This window comes from Falco naumanni, chromosome 9 (assembly GCF_017639655.2).
Source record: "Falco naumanni isolate bFalNau1 chromosome 9, bFalNau1.pat, whole genome shotgun sequence".
Taxonomy (NCBI): Eukaryota; Metazoa; Chordata; class Aves; order Falconiformes; family Falconidae; genus Falco; species Falco naumanni.
Genome location: NC_054062.1, coordinates 46,205,916 through 46,226,830, shown reverse-complemented (window position 1 = coordinate 46,226,830; position 20,915 = coordinate 46,205,916). Strand labels below are relative to the sequence as shown.

At 39.7% G+C, this 20,915-nt stretch overlaps 1 protein-coding gene across 1 annotated transcript in view; it reads left to right on the top strand.

Moving 5' to 3' along the window:
• Positions 1–2,389: 2,389 nt before the first annotated feature.
• Positions 2,390–20,915, top strand: part of LRMDA (leucine rich melanocyte differentiation associated) — a 679,994-nt gene continuing 661,468 nt past the window's right edge. Inside the window, exons 1-2 of the mRNA XM_040606395.1 lie at positions 2,390–2,492; positions 6,784–6,884. Of these exons, the coding sequence (XP_040462329.1) occupies positions 2,463–2,492; positions 6,784–6,884 (131 nt within the window). The 5' untranslated portion in view covers positions 2,390–2,462. The remainder of the gene's footprint in view (positions 2,493–6,783; positions 6,885–20,915) is intronic.

Below are 20,915 nucleotides of genomic sequence, written 5' to 3'. Positions count from 1 at the left end.
AAAGAAAGAGTCTGAAAAAACAAAGTTTGAGAGATTTGCCAATCATCCTGTAGGAAACTGGCAGCAGAATTAGGACTTTCAAGATGTAAGTTTTCAAAGTCTAGGGAAGCATCATAACAAGACAGTCATCTCTCCTCCCCATTCCTCTGTTCTAACGAGTTTTGTTTTTCACTTCCTGTACAGTATAATAGGCCCATTTTGTCACTGCGGTCGGTAGCACTCCCTGTTTGTTACACACCACGGGATCTGGATCTATTATTTTATCTGTGGCAGATAACAATCTAGGCCATGTCTGTACAAGAAAACATTGAACTGGTTTCAAAAGAATGATTATAAGCCAGATGCACTTAAAACAGTTTGCCACCTCCTTAAGTTGTTTTTGTAATTTACAAAATTCAGCTCAACTGATTGAAGAGATGATAAAGTCAATTTAAGTCACCCAGTTTAGGGAGCTGCACCTGCAACTTCTCCCTCTAGACAAGGTCTTGCCTAGTAAGTAGGAGGATCAATGGCAGGTTAATGCAATTGGCAATGTAAGAAGCTGGAAGAAACAGACTTGTTATTATTTGTGAGTGCTGTTTTGTAAACTATTCGGGCAGGAATTTTTTCTTTGTAGATATCGCTAAAGTGACAGCTAACACTCTACTAAAATTAATACTAATAATACAGATAATGATGTGCTAAATTGTTTTCAAGATAGTTATTCCAATTGTACAGCAGCGTAGTACTGAACTGAATTTACTCCATTAAGACAAATACAGCTAACTATAGCAGTGGGCCACTTTGTGCCTTGAGCTGTATGTGTTCATCCTGATGGGAACCGCATGCTTGTTACTGAAGCAGAGATAAAAAGAGGTAGATACAGAAAGAGGAGAATGTATTGCTTTGTTTAAATTTACGGTTCACATAGTGCTTGTTTTCCTTGGCATACATTATTTGCTGTATAATCTAATAAATAAATAAAGGCACCGATTGTTTGAAGCATGCTGAGTGATGACCTGAACGAGCAAGTATGCCTTGATGGAAAACTCTTACTTAGAGAAACAGAACTTTTATTCATCAGCATGTAAGAATCAGCTTATTTGCTGTGGATGAAGGGTTTGATTCTTCTCAGTCTTACACGATACACGGAAAATTAGATCCATGCAAAGCAAGAGTGATTTGCTCATTGACTGTGTTTTGATCTTTCTACATCTTGGCCCATTTATGTTTTTAACACAATACATTAAAATAACAGAGAGGAAAAAGAGGTACAAAGTCGGTTTTTCCGCAGCTGCCTGCTCTGTGTTTCCTGCCTAGCAGTCAGCATAAATGGAGGAATGGCTCTAAAGGAAGGTGTAGTGCCACAGCTGTACCAAGAGTTTATTCTGTTGATATTAAGAGGCAGAGCAGCAAGTACAGTATTACTTTCTGCTGTGTTGCTGAACAAACTGTAGAAAGTGGTTTGCAGCGTAGAATACGTGTCCTGAAACTTATTTCCCCTCACAGCATGTGCCTCTGCTTTCAGCAAGGGTGAGTTATGCTATATTAGCAATAAAAGGGAAAGAAGAGCCAGATTTTTGAAGGTGCTTAGGCAGCTGAAGAGGTAGGTAGATGACTAACAGGATTTAGGATCTGAGCCTGGGAAACCTAAGTATCTTTAAAAGTCTCACATAAAATTCTGACAGAAAGCCTGCAATTTCCCTACTCTGCCTAAGCGGTGATAACCTACCATTATGCCAAGATTTTAACTGGCAAATTCTCGTGCCCTGGAAGGACTGGTTTGGCAGATACTTCTGATTAATTCCAAAGGTGTTTCTGTTTTTTGTGCAAACTACTCTATATTCTACAGACAAGGAAGTATCAGTATGGGGCTGCTTCTGCAAGCGCTCCCGCAACAGCGACACGCGCGCGCCTCTCCAAAGGCAAGCGATGCCGTCCGGCACGAGCTAACGGGCTGCTGGGCGGCGGGGAAAGCCGTCCCAGGTGACCTGCACGCCACCCAGCTCCTCACCACGCCGCGATCGCTCCGCCACCGTCACACCCACCAACTTTCCATGTCAGCTCTCCCGGGGCCTGTTCCACCCGCGAGACAGCCCGCACGGGGCCCAGCCCGGCGCGCACCCGCGGCGCTCGGACCTTCGCTCCGGGCACGGAGCGGCAGCGGGGCCGGTGCCCCCACGGCAGCCCCGCGGTCCCGCCGGCCGCCCCCCATCCGCACCCGCCGCACCGACGCGGTCCCGCCGGGAAGCCCGCGGCGGAGCCTCAGGGCCACCTGCCCGGGGGGGCCTCAGCGGCGGCCCGACCCCGGCCGCCCGCGCGGAGCCCAGCCGCAGGTGGCGGCGGTTCCCCGCGCTGCCGCCGCCCCCCGCCCGCGGCCCGGCCGCGCTTCCGCCCGCGTCAGCTGACTGCGGCGAGGGAGCGGCGGCGGCCCCGGCCCGGCCGAGCCCCGCGGGAGCCCCGGCGCAGCCGCCCCCGCAACCATGGCAGGGGTCGTGGTGAGCGGAGCCCAAGTAAGTGTCCGCGGCTCGCAGCGGCCCCACCCGCCGGGGGCTGGCCGTCCCGGCCGGCGCTTCCATGCCCCCGGCAGCGGCCGCCCGAGCCCCACGCCGGCTCCCTGCCGCCCGGGCGCAGCGCCGGCTCCGCCGGGGCCGGGGGGGCCGCTCCGGGCGGGTAGGGACGGCTGCGGGGTCGCAGAGGCCGGGCCCTTCAGCTTCCAGCCGCGCGTAGGCACCGCGCCGCGGGCCGCTGCCGAGGCATCGCCTCCCTCGCCGGCACGCCCCGGCGAGCTGCCAGGGAAGGAGCCGAGCAGCCGTCCCTGGCCCCGGCGGGGGGAGGCGGGGCGGCCCCGGGGGTGTGTGCACGCGGCTGGGGCCGGGGGGGCACGGGGGCGCGCGCCCGTGCTCGCGCTGCACGGCGGGGACGGCAGCACCGCGATGGTGGGGGCTGCGCTGCCGCGGCCCGCTCCGGCGCGACCGGCGCGTCCCCGGGGCTCGGCGGGGGGCAGCGCGGCTCTTAGCCGCGGCTCGCCCCGCGCAGAGCCCGCGGCTGGCGGCGGAGCCGAGTCCCGGTTGCTGCGGGCCCCGGCCGCTCGCAGGCTTGCCCAGGCTGCGGGGTAAGCGGAAGGAGGAGAGCTCAAACATGCAAAGCGTTGTTCCAGGGGAAAGTGAACACTGGGGGAGGGGGTTCGTTTTGGTTAGAGAAGCTGGGAAGTGAAACAAACCCTCCTGGCCTTTACCCAGTGCCATAGTTGGCTACTGAAATTTTTTCTGGCTAGAAACTGAGAAATGGATCTCATTACTGCTGGACCTGTTATTCAAACTAGAAAACATCCCTCCCGCCCCCCCCCCCCCCCCCCCCAAACAACCGAAACCCAAACCCCCCCAAAACAAAACCATGAAGCTTGGCTTCTTTTTGAAGAGGCTTTGCCATTTAGTCAAGGTGGTGGCCATCTAATTGCTTCTTTAATCTGGTTGCCATTTCTGTATGGAATGCATGTAAATGCGTGTGTGATATGGCAGCAATTAGCTAATTTTGCAACTGCTGCAGGAAACGGTTCCTGTGGTCTCTGTGGCACACTGTGGCACTGAGTAACACGCTGCTGCCTTCCCCTGAGCATGCCTTCAGCCCCTTCAAGTAAAACATATTCTTAATTTGGCTGTGTGCCTGACGTACAATCTTCTAACAGCATAGAGTAAAATATAATGCTCAACTGACTGGAAATATTTGCTAGATGTAATTCCCTTCAATGGAAGAGAATAAGTGGTACGGGGAGTTCATACACGACCTTTTTGGTGATATTCTTTAATAAAGATGTTACTTTATGAGTTACTAAGATTACAGTATCTTTGTAAAATGATTGCAGAGATTAAATGGTAATATCCTCTGAAACTGAAGCAGAAGAGAGGTGCAATTGTTATTGACTGGTTAACTTATGTTTTAAATATGTTGTAAAAACATATTTTTTCCTGGATTGCATACAGTGTGTTGAAGAGTCTGTAAGAATGTCTGAGACATCCGTGGCCTATCTGACGCTGGGCTTTGTGGGAAACTTTCTGAATGTTTTGGTGGGATATTGAGCGGGGCACCAGTAGTAAGGATGGTAGTGACCAACGGGTATTACATTTGAGTTGGAGAATTAGGCAGTGGAAACCTCTACATCCAGTTTTTAATCCTACGTGATGTTCTGTGACCGGTACAGAAAAATCTAAGAAATCTGCTGTTATTGATGTCCCTTGCACCCAAAGGGCTGAGGAGTCCTGGGAAAAGTGTGTTTACTGTCATCTTTCAGTGATGACATCTCTGGATATGTACTTGAAAGCTCATATTCATCCTGAGGGTATTTGAGATGGATGCAAAAGAAAATACACTGAATTATGTACATTTTATTGTTTTCTGGGTAAATGATTTTGAACTGGAGGAATTAAAATGAAGAAATGTTATTCCTCTCTTGTCCAGACTACTGAAGTCTTGTTTTATATCAGCATTGTTCAGGGATTAAAGAGCAGAAGAGTAGGGAAATAACTCTTGAAAACTTGTTTGAAAAGGCTTATGGTGTATCGCATCACTGGCAGTTGCTGCTATTCTAACAGTAAAGAGAGTTCTTGAGTATCCAAAGCAAGTTCATGTATGTGGGGAGTAGACATCTGAAGTTGAATGCACTTTGTGTGTTTTGTGGAAAAATAAAGCTATTTGTTTTAAACTGAAAAAGTGCTTGTACTGTGAGTGTGCTGGAGTGGAACTAAAATTCCTTTTGAAAGGCCTCAGCATCAAAAGGTCATGACAACTATATTTCATCTGCAAATAGGCCTGTGAATAATCTGTTTGTACCAGTTGTGCAAATATATTTGTATATTATAACAGTTCAAAGGCTGAGGCTTTGCAACATTTTATGTATTTTGCCTCCTGTGTGCTCCAAAACACATTTGCACCAACTTTTTCCTTCAACTACTGTTCTTGTGGAGCTAGAACATTTATGGCCAGGTAAGTTTCTGAAGCAGGTCAAGACTCTTCTGGTCTTTCTCCACCACTCCCTCCCTGGGTGGAACGCAAAGTAGTGGTCAGTGCTCTTGCTGTGTTTGTAGTTGCTTGACATGGTTTTGCACACCTAGTGTTAATAGGCATCATATTTTAGTTATTTCTGTTTCAATGTGTTACATTTAACTAAATGCTCAAATATTATTCTGCTGTTAATGTGATGTCTTTCCAAGGGTTTGCAAGCATGAGTTTGAAGAAATCTACCATTCACTGCAGAATGAAGCAATTCTTGTATGCATACCTGCATGCATGCATGTTGTAAAGTGCATCATAGTTGTCTTGGATGAAAACGGGAGGAAAAATGCTCACATATTTAATTCAATGAATTCTGCAAAATGGTTTCTGTTATGTCCAAACCATTAGGATGCAACTACCCCAAACAGTTCCTTTCCTTTTTGAGCTTATATTTGCTAAATATATATGTATGTCTGGTAGCAGAATTTATTGCAAAAGCAGGTATGGTTTAACAAGGGGAAGAAGTTGTTAAGCTGAGCTTTAAGCTACCTGTTTTCTTCTCGTAAAAATTATTTCACTGTTGTCAGCTTTATCTGTTGAAGTTATTGAACAAAATGAATTAAATGGGATGCAATATAGTTTATCAGATTGCAATCATTTTTAGAGTGTAAGAAACTGCGATGACTTGCAAAAGTACATGCCATCAGTCTGTTCTGCAGAGGAGTCTCTATTTTTGCAGAAAGTGAAATACTATCAAAACAAAGTTTGATTGACTTTTTTGCATATTTTTTTGTCTAACATTTTTTATACCAGTGGTATATGGTATTGAAATTGACTTTATAATAAATATTTAGATAATAACAATATCTTATATCTATTATATGTATTATGTCTAACAGTGTTGAAATCTACTGAACTAGCAAGTTGCCATTTAAGGGCAACTAAGCTTTCTTTAGCAGAAAATCTGAAATGTCAGTGTTTATACTGATGTTTTGAACACTGGGAGGATGAGCCAATATAGATGTATAGAATTCATGACAATAGGTTTGGCAGGCTTTGTGGGTATTCTTAGAAGAAATCAAGCTAAAAACTTCTAAGGCAATACAGCAGAGAGAATAGAAAAAATTTAGTTGTTTCATTGTGTTTTTCTGGAAATGTTATCACTCACTTCATCTTGGCTTAAAAAAAAATAATAACATCTGAGTAGACTGTATTTTTGCTACCACTAATTCTTCCTGTGTTTATTAAAGGTGGATTAGATGGGCTGGTGTGAAAAAGAGGAAAGATGTTCACAAATATTTTGAGTATGGGAAGTATGATCTGAACACAGGTGTTGAAGTATTGAAGCCAGGAATCTTAACTTGGACAACTGTCTGAAAAAAGCTGCTGCTTGGTTTTTCAGCTCCTGGGCAGCCCTCTTGCTCTGTCCTTTGCATATCAATGGGAATTCTCCTCAAGGAATGGCTATGTGCATGAGTTGGCAGTACACTGCTTAGGTATTTCTGGACCAAACCTTACAAATTGACCTTTTAGTGTGTTGTCCTGAGAGGTAAAACTAGAAAGTCCTTTGAATGGCTTCTGATCTTTCAAAAAAATTTTTTGGAGCGTATCAGAATGGTAATACAAAGTAATGTTAGATCCAGGTATTAACAGTGGAATAGAAGAAATGCGATATATTTAATTATTTTTATCTGAAAGGAGACAAGACATTGCACATAAGTCTATAGACGTAATAAATATTGAGCTGATTGAATCTGGACAGGAAACTAAATAATCCACTTACAAAAGTTTACTTTTGCTTCCAATTCTCAGGTGTCCTACATTAGTCAAGACTGTGAAGAAATTCCAGAATTCCTAGGAAGAAAATATGGACATATGGCAAAAAGGCTAGATCTTAGCTTCAACTTATTAAGGTATGTGGCAGTATATAATTTTCAAGTGCAATATGGGACACCAACTCCAAAAATATATTTTTTTTTTTCAAAGTAGAAACATATGTGTATGTCAGGTACATTTAAGTGCTATCAAGTGGGTGACACTGTTTTATAAGCCATGTTTGTCTCTTTTTCTTGCATACTTGGAAAAAAAATAACCAGGTGAGTCTGGAAATTTCTTGTGTTAACATAAATGATGGCCAGTGAGGAACTTATGGTTTGTTTTCTGCTCAAAATGAAAAATAAGCATCGTTACCTGAAGAAGGGAAGAATGGGATCAAAAGTGAATTGTTCTTAACCAAAATACTAGTAAGTGTGTGCTTCTCTCCCTTCTTTTTATTTGTAGATGTCTGGTTATACCATAAATGGTTTGTAGTACTCTTTTCCCAGATGATGTGTTTTTGTTGTAGTCATATGATTTTATTTTTGGTCAGCTGTGTAGTCAAGTGCTAAACCTTAGTGTAGTTAGAATTTATAATTAATTCCAATTATTTTAAGATATGGATTGATTTAGAACTCAGTAGTATCCCCTTTAGTTATTACAGTATCCTTTTTCATTTAATCCTCGTGAGAAAGCCTGGTGAGATTCAGCAGTGTATCTTTCAGGTTGGCAACTCCGTAGGTAAGTAGGGAGAAAGGAATGGAGTGTAGTTGTGTGTAAAAAACATAGTTTTTCAGTGGTAGGATTGGTTGGAGTTTCCCTTTTATTCTGTTGAGGGTGAGCTTAGAGTTTGCTTGTGAGGAGTAAGACACACAAAAATAGTATGCTGGTGCCTTGTTCCCATGATGGGAAAAAACAGTGGTTTTAACTTACTTAACACTCCTAAATGTTATCCTGAGCCACTGTCAGCTCTGGAAGACTGGTTCCTACATGCAGGCGGTAGGAGAGCAAAGGAGGCACTGAAGATTCTGTGGATGGTTATTGTCTTATACTTCTGCTGATGACTCTGTATTTATGGAAGTTGTAATCAGAAGAGAGAATTTTGCTGGGGGAAGGAATTGAATGGGTATTTTTTCATTTTGTCATGGAGATAATTCAAGTTCTGCATGTGTATTCAGATTTAACATCATCAAGAAGATTGTTCCTTCTTTACAGCTCTGGAGGTGCTATGTCTGGAAAAAAGATTTTGTTTCTTTCATTTAATGCATGATTTCAACAGTTCCTTTGAGTTAATTTATTTCATAAAGTAAAACATTAACACTAAACCTAGATGTAAAATATCACTTTAAAACTGTAAGTCCTTAGTTCATGTTTTCATGAAGAGCTTAATTGGTGGTGTATGTCTCAAATCTGTGTTTTCATTCCTTCTTTCCTTCCCTAGCCAAAACACTATAACTTAGCCTATTTTTCAGACGTGATATGATTTGGTTTTATTGACATTTGGGGAGAAAAAAAAAAAATGTTAAAATCTTTTGTGAGGAAACATGAGAGAGTGCGCTAGGTTTTGGGGTAGCTGCAGTCATTTTCATACAGGATAACTTACTGTTGTAAAGCTGTGAAAGTACTGTAAGGCCAGAAATCAGATTTGGGGAAAAGAAAGGGGCGGTATGTGTGTGTGTGTGTTTTTAGCTTTGGGAAGCTAATACTAAATGTGACGAGAGCAGTAATGTTTTCTCATTTGAGCTGTGATAGATATACTAAGCATATAGAAAGTAAGAATGATCAGCTGCTGTATAATAAATAGTTCAGCCTGGTTTGCACTCATATATGAACACTGTGACTACATATTATAGAGAAAGATAAGTTGTAGAATAAATGTCATAGTTTTAAATGACTGTGAATATAGAAGAGATGTCTTGGGCAGCTGTTCAAGGAAGTGTAAACAGTAAGATCATTGTAATCTTCTTTAAACAAGTATTATTGCTTGAAAAATCTGACACTGCTGTAGTATAGTGATGAGTTTTATGATTTTTATCAGTGAATGCTTAATTTGAAGACTTCAGTATGCTGTTTTCAGTGGGGAAACTTAATGTCTATACTTAAAGTCTTTTTAAAAAGGGGTTTGATTTTCTGGAAGAAAAGTTGCTATCTGTTGGTAAAAGCAACAAAAAGTTATGTCAAGACAACCAAGGGTGATCAAAATCTAGAAAAAGATAAAGAGAATATTGTGCTTTGCTGACACAACAGTTATTTGCAGTAAATATGTTAGTTTTTATTATGATACAATTCATTATCAGATGGGACTGTGTGTGTGTTCTTAGAAAGAAAAAATATTTCCATGTTTGTTAATAATTTAGCCTGTATTTAAGCCAGAGAAAGGCTGAAATAGTCAGCAGTTACCTGTTCTCCGTGCATAAGCAGTAAATAAGTACTGACCAAACTTTTTTTTTTTAATGTTGTTTTCCATATAGGGTCTTTGTGTCCTATCCTCTGTAAGTACAGCTACTGCCAAGTGTATTTTGAGAAGGAATCATCCTGCTGTAGTAGACAATAAATTCTGTTATGTAGAAGTGTCAGTAGAATTTCTGATAACATAACAATTGCATCAAGAATTTAAGAAATTGAATGTAGAGGGAAGATTTTTTTTAATGCTTTGGGCACCAGCAGTTGCAGTCATGTTACTTGATATTGCTGTGATGGGTGTAGTTGCATGGAAAGAGAGCTATCTGTCTGTCATAGTAACGTGTTCAGCTTTGTGGTCAGTTGGCAGCGAGCTCTTCTTGCAGAAAGTGCTGTCCTTTCTGAACCTGAATCCTGTGCAGTTGTAGACTTGCAGTCATTACCGTGTGCACACATATGCTTATCCATCTAAGAGGCTCTTATCAGAGAGATGTATTTGTACTACATGATACAGATGTTACAAAACTGTCTTACACAACTGATACAATGCAATACTTGATTGAACAATTGCTTTAGTGAATTGTACTGATTCTAATACCACTATAATGTAGATAACTTTGTTGCAAAAGTCAGGGTAGAGCCAGGTAAGTTGTTTTGCCATTTAAGGCTTTCCACTGTAAATGTGAGCTTGGCCAGGTATACTGGAAAAAGCGTGGGAGGACTGGCTGATGCTATTAGTAAAGTGGGAAAGAATTAGCCAAACATGCTATATTTTCTGACTTACACGCAAACAATTTATGCCAAGCTTGTCCCTTAGTAACATATTTCAAGAAATGTTGTTGGGTTTTTCTGGGAAATGCAGCTTGTTGGTTTGTGCAAACTAAGAAATTTCTCTTCCTCTGCTCCCATTTTTTTAATTTTTTTTTTTTTAACTTTTTTTCTGCAAAGAAGAGTAGTTATGTGAATTCGGTGTTCTTATGTGTGGTGGTTTTGTTACTCAGATTTCTCAGATTTTTTTTTTTTTTGGGTGTGATGTAAATGCATAAATGTACACAGGACCAGAGAACTAAATTAGAGGAGGAGAGGGTTGTCATTAGTTCTGTAGTATTGGCAATTTAATACAGAGGAAACTGTGTATTTTTACTATTTTTTTCTGACTAGAGTTCTTCCTAGGCTAGACCCTCTTTATTAAATAAAAGTTAGGGCCTGTGTAGATGCTTAATTGTCTTTGTATCAGATCTGGTAAATCTAAAAATAACACTTGATTTAGTAATCACAAAATGTTGCTCTTTAAAAGAATTGTCTGTCTTGTTTGCCTTTTTCCAAGAAGTAATGTTTCTCCTTGATTACCTTGAGTGATACATGGATGCAACTTTCTTCTGGTGGCCAAAGTGAAGCGATTGTTAACCCGTCAGAATGGTTGTGCATCCCCCCTTTTCCCTGGGAGGGGAAGAAAAGATAGAGGTGAATGGCAAAAGGGAACTGTTTATGGGGAAAAAGGAGGAGTAATTTGTTGTGTACAAGGCAAAGGGAAAAACTCGTGTGTACTTAAAACATGCTAGTTGTAATCAGCAAGATACGGTGCCACTGGATTGCCTCCTGTTTACACCTCTGGTGGACAGAAATCTTTCAAACCCAGACCACTCTAGTGCACCTGTGAATGATTTCTTCTAATGCTGTTCTCCTTACAGATTTTGTTTAAGTAGTTTCTAATGTCTTTTGCTTCCTTTTGGGACTAATGGGGGGTTGTGAAGAAGATGGAGCCAAACACATCAGATATACTGCAAAAGGACGAGAGGCAGTCGTCACAGGTTGCAGCAAGGCAGTTTCCAACTGTTTGTAAGGAAAGGCTTCACGATGAGAAAGGTTGTGTGGAAGAGGTGCCCGGAGAGGCTGTGGAATCTCCATCCTGGGTGATACTCAAAGCGCAACTGGACAGAGCTCCAAGCAACCTAATCTAACTTTGAAGTTGCCCTGCTCTGAGCAGGGGATTGGACTAGATGACCTCTAGATGCCTCTTCTGACCTAAATTATACTATGGCTCTGCAGCTTTATTGGTGTGGTTATCATAAAATAGCCTGAGTTGTAGCAGCTCTTTTGATTTTATATTAGTAGTGCTTTTCAGCTGTTTTAGAAACCATCTGTTTACACCGTGTATTTTGAGTGAGGCATGTTTCAGGAGTAGAGATGTTTTGCTTTGGAAATCTGCTCCTGAGTCTCTCATGGCAACTGTACTTGATAGCCTTGCCCGATAACAGAGCACTGTAAAGGCCACTATGTTGTTTCATAATATGTGGAAAGCATTCCCTGGTTCTCATGTAAGGAAAGCACAGAGTATAGGAAGGAATGTCACTGATGTGCCACTGTTAGTGTTACTGGGAGGCTTTGCTGAAAAGGATTTTGAGAGAGAATGAAAAACTATTGTTGATCATTCAAAGTTTTCATTTAAAGACAAAAAGTAAATAATAATCACTGGTGATGGACAGAAAGGAATAAGTAAGCAAGTAGGAAGGATGTAATGTAGGCAGGGAGTAGAGATTTGGAAGAAATACAAAGATTTTTATTTTTTTACGTGCATCTTGTTGTCTTGTGGAGAGAAAAAAACCAACAATCCCTATTCAAAGTTTCTCTTACTTGTCCTAGATAACTTTCTTTGTGCCAAATTTGTCATTTCACATTAAAGGCTAAATACATTCCAGTGTCTGAGTAACAAATGTCTGTGGTTTTGTACAAATAGATGCCATACTTTTATAAATAACAGCTACGGTTTGATTCACAGAGAAGTCCGTCTTCTAATTTTGTCCTCAGTAGTTTTAAACGTGAGTTATTTTCCTTTTTCTTAGATTTCTTCTGGGTCTAAGCTATGTGGTGAAAGGGAGAGTGAATCTTTAATCTTGGCCAATGAGGAAGGATTAATCCAATAATTGTGCTCATGGAGATACAGATATCGCTTCTCTCTCTCTAGGGTGCAGATTATTTCTGCTAGGAGCATGAATAATTTGCACAGTGTGTGCTTGTGCATATTTTCCACTGTCCGATTAAAAGGGTGTGTGTATGAAAACATCCCCTTGAACTTTAATCCTAGTCTGGAATGTTCCTCCATGACTTTTGTGAGGCTGAGGCTTTGTAATGTCCCCTCTCTGTGGACTAGAGATTGTTTTTCTCTTCTGCCTACTGTTTTCTTGCCTGGGGGAATATGCAAGTGGCAGCTTGAAATTGGGCTTCAGTTTTACAGGCCATGTTCCTCTTTGCGAGTTGAGTATGTAAGAGAGAGGCGCTTTTTTGTTTTGTTTTTTTTTTTCTTGCCACCTTCCCAGTCTGTGCAGCAATAAGACACGCAGAACAGGAAGATGAACAACAAAAGAAAGATGGAAATAAAAGCCAGAATTCAAAACAAAGCATGACATATTTTTTTAAAAGCCTTTAGACTGATCTTTATAGCGTTTTAAAATGTTGAAGAAAATGCACTATTGTTAAAACTTTTTGATGGTTTTATTTATAAGGTAGAAAAATATTTTCACCATAATTGGGTAACTCTTAATCGTAGCAATTGCATATTTATCAGTGTGAGGGGCTGTTATTAATGTAGCTGTCATGCACAAACACATTTCTGCATTAAATCCATTTAGTATGTGCATTATTCGGTCTAGAATGTCACCAGGACATCAAAGCCCCCTTAGGCATAAGAGCACAGTGCCCTGCTGTGGCTGCAGAAAGGGCTTGATCAATAAATGTAACATGTTAATGCAGAGCAAATAGAATAAAAGATTTCTTTGACAAGACATGAAAAATCACCTTGTGGCAGCTGGCATGGTGATGCCATTTCAGCGGAGACACTAGCAAAGTTGATCTGACAAGTAAAGAGGAGAGATGATGGTTATAAGGTGCTTTTGTTTCAAACTTCTTTCTTGACCTGTCAGGTTTTGAAGGAGCCTGAATGGCCCTTTTTTGTCATGTGAAAATTGTAGTCTTAGGCAGTTATGAAGCAGTTATCTCTTCTCAAATTGTGAATGCTGCTGTTTAATTGATTCACTTAGCATTTGAAACTGTCACGCATTAATAATTGCTAAATCCTGTAGATACTGCTCCAGTGTGTCATGCTTAAATGTGTAGTTATCAGAAAATTAATATCCTTAATGAACCGATGCTTTCAAACTAGCATTGCATGAAATCTCTTTTGCCCTTTCATTTGCTGAAGGTATATCAGCCAGTGTTCAGAGAAACCCCTCCTGACAGTTGTGTGGCTTTATTTATTTTTTTTTTTTTTTTTTGATGCCCGACAAATGCCAGCTTTGCTTTGGGTACATAGTGTGCTCAATGACAATAAATATAGTAATTATGCTGGAGTTAGTAATTAACATAATTATAGTCAATTACGACAAATACAGTGCAGAGCTAAATAAATGAGGGTGAGAAATTAGCAAGCTAATTGATTTACCTTACTCGCTGCTTTTTCTTGCAGCTAGCAGTTGCAGATTTTCTGCAGGAGAAGGAGCGTTGTTTACAAATAGCTGATTGTGTTTTGAAATGATTCTGTCTTATGGCTCTCCTGTTTCTTTTACACTGAGGTGAAGAGGATTGAAATATGGGGTAGGGGTTAGAAGGAGAAAGGAGCTGCTGTTCCGTCCTCACTGAACGCTTTGAAGGAAAGTGTAGGTAACTTGCTTTAATTTTAGAGGCTTCTTACAGTATTGAAGGGGGGGAAAAAAGTCATGATTCTTTACAAACAAAACATGTTGCTGCAGAAATTTTGATCCTTTATTTTAATCCCCTTAGATGTGGCCTGAATTATCTAAAAGACATCTATCTATCTGTTTATTGACATTAGAGAGGTCTGCACAGTACTGTATAGCTTAAGAAAGAATCCAAACTGTTCAAGCAATCCAAGTGTGTTGAAACAATATGCCCTTGTTCAGCCATCAGTTTCAATAATTTAGAACTATTGGACCAGTAGAGATGCAGAGTATCATAACATTTGTGCACATTATAATTGCCTGTTTTGTTTCGAGATGATTTATAGTATGTTGTCTGAAATAAGTGTATTGGAGCTATGCAGTTAATCTGTTTCACTCTCCTTGTTTTTTTGTTTTCGTTCAAGCATGACCACAGTTTACTATGTGAAAAGAGAATTAATATGTTTAAGTATTGAAGATTTTGTATTGCTTTTAAAAAAATAAAAAGATGTTTAGCAGTAGCTGAGATTTCTTTTTTGCTCTAAGAAGACTGGTTTACAAATGTTTGTAAATCTTATACTTGAAATAGTTCACTGTTTCAAGGTAAATGGAGTTGTATTTAGAGACTTCAACAAAGAGATATCATTTGCCACAGCTGAGCTGTCAGAAATGTGTAAATTTTTGATAATTTTTCCTCTACTATTGCAGTAATGTAACAAGTTCAAATGAGTAGGCTTGTAGTTTGAGGTGGGTACTTAAAGTTTACCTGTAAGGGATGTCCTACAGTAAGCACAAGACACTGGTGTTTAACTAATGTTGAAATGTTATGAATGTCTGAAAATAAATGTACACTAACAGTGCTAAGGGTGGTCATTCTTTAGAAGGAATTCAGGTGGAAATTAATTTGCTAAATGAAATATTTATGTGCATGGAATCATTTAAATTATTTAAAATTTACAGATGTAATGGTCTTTCAGATGAAGTCTTACATGTCTATTAATCACTATGGACTACCTTGTGCATAATTACCTTTCTATTAAAATAGCCTTATCCTACTAGATGGGCTGAAGACAAGTGTGGTGATGGGTTCACTTTCTGCGTGGGTAACACCTAGAGAGTTACACCTATGAAACTTTACCTTGTATATGTCTATTGTAAAAATGGAAGGAGAGTGTTACCAGTAACAAAAAGGATTTTAGACTTAAAATTTAATTCTACTTTTGACAGCTGACAGACAATCAAAAAAACCTAAATCTACTCCTTGCTCTCTTCTTCCCCTCCTTTTCCCTCCCACCATGCGTCCCCCTTTTGAAAAGTGGCATTTCAACAAGAACCAGATGTGCTCTGGGTAATGTATAAGGATTTTCTTTTTCCTTTTTAAAACTTTGACTAATAATAAAAAATATTATTAAGATTTACCTTGTATTGCTTATAATAGCTATGCCTGTGTTCTATTATTTTCTCAACTTTAAATGTGACTACAGAATATTTGCCTTTACAAAGTGTACCTGTGTGTGTTTTTGTGACCTGTATATTTTCATGCTGTGTCTTATTTGCAGTCATTGGTTTATTGTTGATATGAAGGGGACTGGTGAATGACTAATATTTTAAAAATATCATATTAATGGCTTATGGTATATATTTAAATATCTCATTAATTTCAGCATACTGTGCCAAGGATGTAAGTTTTTTTTGATGGATAAGTTATTTTTCCAAAATCAGTAATGTGTAAGGACAAACTTAGAGTATGAATTGTTGTATTTCAATCTTGTACGGGTGGCTGTTATCTTCTTCAGTCCCAACAGCCTCTCTTTTTGTCCATTGATCCTTGCTTGACTTTTTATGGCCACATAGTCACTAACGGACTGTGAAAACACTGTGGTATATATACCTCTGACCCCCAGTGCTGGCCATTATCCATTGATTTACTGTATCTGACAGATCAGAACCTAAGATTGTTTTCTGTTCTGCTTTTCTCAAGGCGGCTTAGCATTGTGGAAGGAGTTGTCTTGAGAGTGTATCACTTAGCACAATTGGGCAAAAGCTTGTTACTGTTACCTTTGGGGTGTTTGTGTCAGTGGGTGTTCATATTATGTAGCAGAGTGTTCTTGGGAGGATTACTGAAGTTGCTAAATCTGGTAAAAATCTTAAACATACTGCAGGATCTAACATGAAGTAAAATAAGGTTGTGAGCTTGAACTGTTACATCCTTCAATATAGCTAGTGAATATTGCTGTGATGGGTGATGAAAGTTGTTTTTTTGGTGATATCCCTCTCTAAAGGGCTGTATCATGAGTAAAGGTAAAGGTGAAATCTGTACTCCTGAACAAAGGTAACGAACTCCTTGGACTTCAACAGAGACCTGATGTCATATTAAGCATCCATTGACTCAAGGCTGTTGATAAGACCTTTTGACTGAGGTGAAGCATTTGCCAGCGAGCTGATGTTTGCTTCACATAGTTTTCTTCGTGTTCGAAAGAACAGGGAGCAAACTGGTTTCTCTTGATCTGGTTTCCTGTGTAAAAAATCAAGTTGTTTTTTGGGGTGATGTTGAAGATCTAATCCACACAATCTGCACTTGTCCTCTGGGTACCCGGAGGGCTTAATTCACTGGCACAGTCAGTCCAGCTCCTTTTGTGAGAACTGTAATTGGTCTTAAACAAAAATGGGTTTTTGTTTTGAATTCTGTTCTGAATGACAGGAATCTGTGTCAGATTGACAGAAAATCAGGTAATAAATGGAAGACTACTGCAATGTATGGAAAGTATTGACATTTGGAGGAGAAATAGTTTGATGCGCTTGTTTTAGCTTTCAAAGAATGTCAATAGATTGCAAATAACATCTTGGTGACTTGTCCTGCACAGTCTATGGTTATCTGGATTGTAAGACTCAGAACTACTTTTATTTTAAAGACTATTTGGGGCTTAAAGAAAAAGGCATGATAAAGAGCATGTTGTGTATAGTAATCAGATGGACCATTCTTACTTTCTGACTTCCTTAATCTTTCTTACTCTAAAACAGTATTTCCTCATCACTGCTGTTGTGAAACAAGAGTGAAGGACTGCAGAAATAACTGTTGTCTGAGGACAAGGAGCTTGACTGAAGGGAAGAACCTGCATTAACCCTGGAGCTATTGTCTCTGTCTTTTCCTCTCTGTTTTGTTGAAAGGTATCTTCTTCTCTCCTTAACGCAATACACAAGATTCTCACCATCTAGTTGCAGATGTAAAGAACTTGACTAGTTTTGCTTACCAGTCACTGAGTAAGAAGTGTCTCTGTCTTCCACTATTCAACAAACCTGCTGAGGGGTCATGGTGCAAATAGCTAGTTGGCATTTGGCAGGTAAAATCCTTACAAAGCTTCTGTTTATGCATTGCTTGTTTGTTTTATGTTGTCTTGTGTGGTTTGTGCCATTTTTGAGACCTTGCATTTTACATAAATTATCTTCAAGATGATATTTCAGTTTAAAAAGACAATCCCCAAACCCTTAGCTCATGCATGTGTGAAGAATGAGTAGCATAGAAGTGCAAAAGGGCCATGCACTTTTCTCAGGCTCAGGAACCAGCATGTCAAACCAGACATGCTATACAATAATTATACTGTCTTTAAGGTCATAGTTAATGCAGTGTTATAGCTTAGTTGCAGGCTTTACCCATGAACTGATGCTGGCAATCATTTGAAGTGATATTTTTATTTCTGTCTTTGTTTTGTTTCTCCTGGTCTTTGTTTTTGACTGTGCTTGCCTGAGTGAGCTGCTCACTGGTAGAGTAGGAAGATTATTTCCTTTCTTTATAATTTCTTCTCGATTTTTAGCTTAACTTGCCCACTGAGTCCATAAGTGGTAGCAATAAATGTGCTTTGTGTAATACAGCTATAAGAGTTTGTTCATTTTTAAAACCACCTCATTGCTCATATTTGTAGGGACCATTGCTATGGTGAAAGACTACAGAAATCACTTTTAAAAGAACACAGAACAGATAAGAGATGCAAAATATCTAATGTTAGGGAATAGTTTGTAATCCATCCAAAACTCCGGGAAGTTAATAAGCTCTTGCAAATCGGACCAGACTTGAATAGCTTCTCTTCAAGTGCTTAAGTCTCTCATTTTTTTTCCTGTGCAGTTGGTATATGGGCTGTACTGGTGGATGATAGTATTTGAATGTGTGCTTATTGTTTTGTAGAAAGCGTACTGTGTGTGGGATGCTGCTGTCAGAAGTAGGTTATTGGCATTTAATACATACATGTACACACAACCCCCAACCAACACCTTATATGTAAACATCTTTATAATACATGTATAATGTCTTTATATGTATTATATGTGTAATACATAAATTATATTGTTAATATATAAAATTTTGGAGGTGATACTCTAGTATTTGGTTTACTTTGATTCAGCACCTACAGTAGGACTTTGTCAGCGATAACCTTCTCATACTCAACCTAGAAAGAAAGAACATATTACTTACAGGTTACTAATAAAAAAAGATAGAACACATCAGAGAGGGGTGATTAGGGGAGATAACTGACCTTGAGGGAATTGGACCAAAATGGGAGCAGTCTTAAGATGAAAAAGTACTGAAGTAACAAGAAATGACAAATTTCTATCTTCTTCCTTTTGATTATTTTATCCAAACCTACCTACATTCTTACAGGTTTTTGTTATTTTCAAAATCTCCCTTTTTCACTCCCTCCTCCATAAGCTCTCCGAAGTAGTCAGTATTGGTCTTGGCATCAGCTCTTATCGAGGCTGAGAGGAGGAAAGTTACATCAGCATGATGGTGTTAGCCCGGTGGTGACTGATGCATATTTCAGGTTATGAGCTGTTTGGCACGGATTCTGACTCTGTTTCTGGGTTTGGTAACGGTCAGGCTCTTGCTCTGTTGATATTGTTGCACTGAAGGCTAGAGTGACAATGTTTGGCTTATTACTTGTGAACTTCAAACTTAATATGTTATTTTTGTAGAACTAACAAAGGAATTTGAAAAGTTGGGGGGGATTTTTGTTTGGTGTTTTCCCTTTTTTTTTTTTTTTTTTTTTTTTTTTTTTGTATGAAGCTTATGTGCTCAGTTTTCTCAGCCGGTTAATTTTTATGTAATGCATTGAACTGATGCAAATATTTTGAGTACAAATGCTCAGTCCTTAATTTTTGAGTTTGCATTAAGCACCATTTTTCAGTGCTTGGTTTGCTCAATGTTAAAAGATGGGGAATATATATAGTTAAAATACACTTGATATTTAAAGTGTGGCTCATATTTTATGAGGTAAGCCTGTGTTTCCCTTTTGGCAGGTGGGCCGACTGATGCTGTTTGTTCCTTGTGAATAAGACCAATGGAAAGACATCGTAGTGCTCAATGTTTTTAAATTACATTCAGAAATGTGAGCTGCCTTTCCCTTAGAATGTTAATCTATGATCAGACATGCTGACAGTGCATTCAGTTTATGAATTTAACAGAAAAGCTACCTATTACCTACATTTTATTTTTTTTTTAAATTGTAATTTCCAACCATTAGTTTGAAGATCAAAGTTAGCATATGTGTTCTTTGTAAGAGATATGTACTTCTGGTGATTTAAATTACTTTTTAGTAATTAGTTTAGATATTTATTCAACATGAGTATTTTTTCAGCCCCCCCTCCCCCCTTTTCTTTTTTCTTTCATGATTTCAAGACCAGTATATTTTGATTTTAAATCCTTAGGTGTTTGGGAGCATTCAGTTATCTTCTTAGAGCAACAGAGCAGCTTTTTATGACCAAGATATGGCTATTGCATTTGTTGACAGTGGTCTGAGGTTTTTGTTCATCTGTTTTTTGGTTTCATTCTGTTTTACCAAATGCTAAAATGCATTTCTTCTCTTACGTGTAAAATCTCTTAAAGCACAAGGAAATGCAGCAGAATTGTCCTTGAACCATTTCAGATGTAAAGGGTCCAAGGCTTACTGTAGTGCCATGACTCCAAGGCCATGTGGCCAGAAAAGCACTGGATGAGGATGCTGTGTTTTAGACTCCTAGGACTTTCAAGACCTTTTAGCTGGAGCAAAAAGATGAAAACTTGACCTAGTTACGTAAGTGATGAAGTGTACTGATTATGTTAAAGCACTTAAAGGCTGAGGGAAGGGTGGTCTTGATGTGCCAAGGATTAACAGTATATTGAATATTCAGAAAACTCTGCCTCCAACACAGTTACATTAAGATAATTTGACAGTCCAGTGTGTGGATGTTAAAATTACAGCTGCTCAAAGATCTGAACACTTTCCTTTTCTACCTGTTATCTTACATTTAATAAACTCTCTATCTTGGACAATCAAGTACTTTGGAATAGCACAGAAATAGCCATGTGTGAATGTGACTGTGTTGGAATGGCTTTGGGAAAAAGTTGTCAAATATTCTGTTTTCTAAGAAAAGGAAACTAGCTTACTACGTGAGAGACTGCGTATGTGTCCAGTTTACTTTCTTCCCTCGCTCTATGCCGCCTTTTCTTCCTCCCCACTGGCTCCAGCTCCTTAAATCAACAGAAGGCTGCTGAAGGTTCTGCTGAGAGATTTGGGTGCAGGTGCAATGTGAGGTGCTTGCTTTCTTGCAAATACTCTTTCTTTTGTTCACTCTGTTGCTTGTAATCAGGAGCCAGGCATCAGCTAGTTCAGCTGTTCTTGTACAGTATTGGTTCTGGTTCTACCAGGTGCACAATTAGAAAATTGTCTTTCAACATGAGGGGAATGTCAGAGGGTAGTTCAGTTTCTTTCCCTGTTAATTCTTTGGCTTCCTTTAAATAAGTCATATCAACAAATGGTGTGTTACTACCACTAACAATAGGGCTTTTGAAATGTGGATGTATCTCTAATGAGAATCTATTTCAACCCGTTTAATGCGGCTGCTACTTTGCCACTGAATTACAGATTCTGGTCACTGCAACCACAGGTGGTTTGAAACAAGAGCTTCACCTGCGTGTAAATGACTGAGCAACAGAAAAGAAGTTTCTAAAGTTAAGGAGACTAATGCATTACTGTAGATTTTGTTTTGATCATAATTTGTCTCACTTTCCACTAATTGGTAAATGGA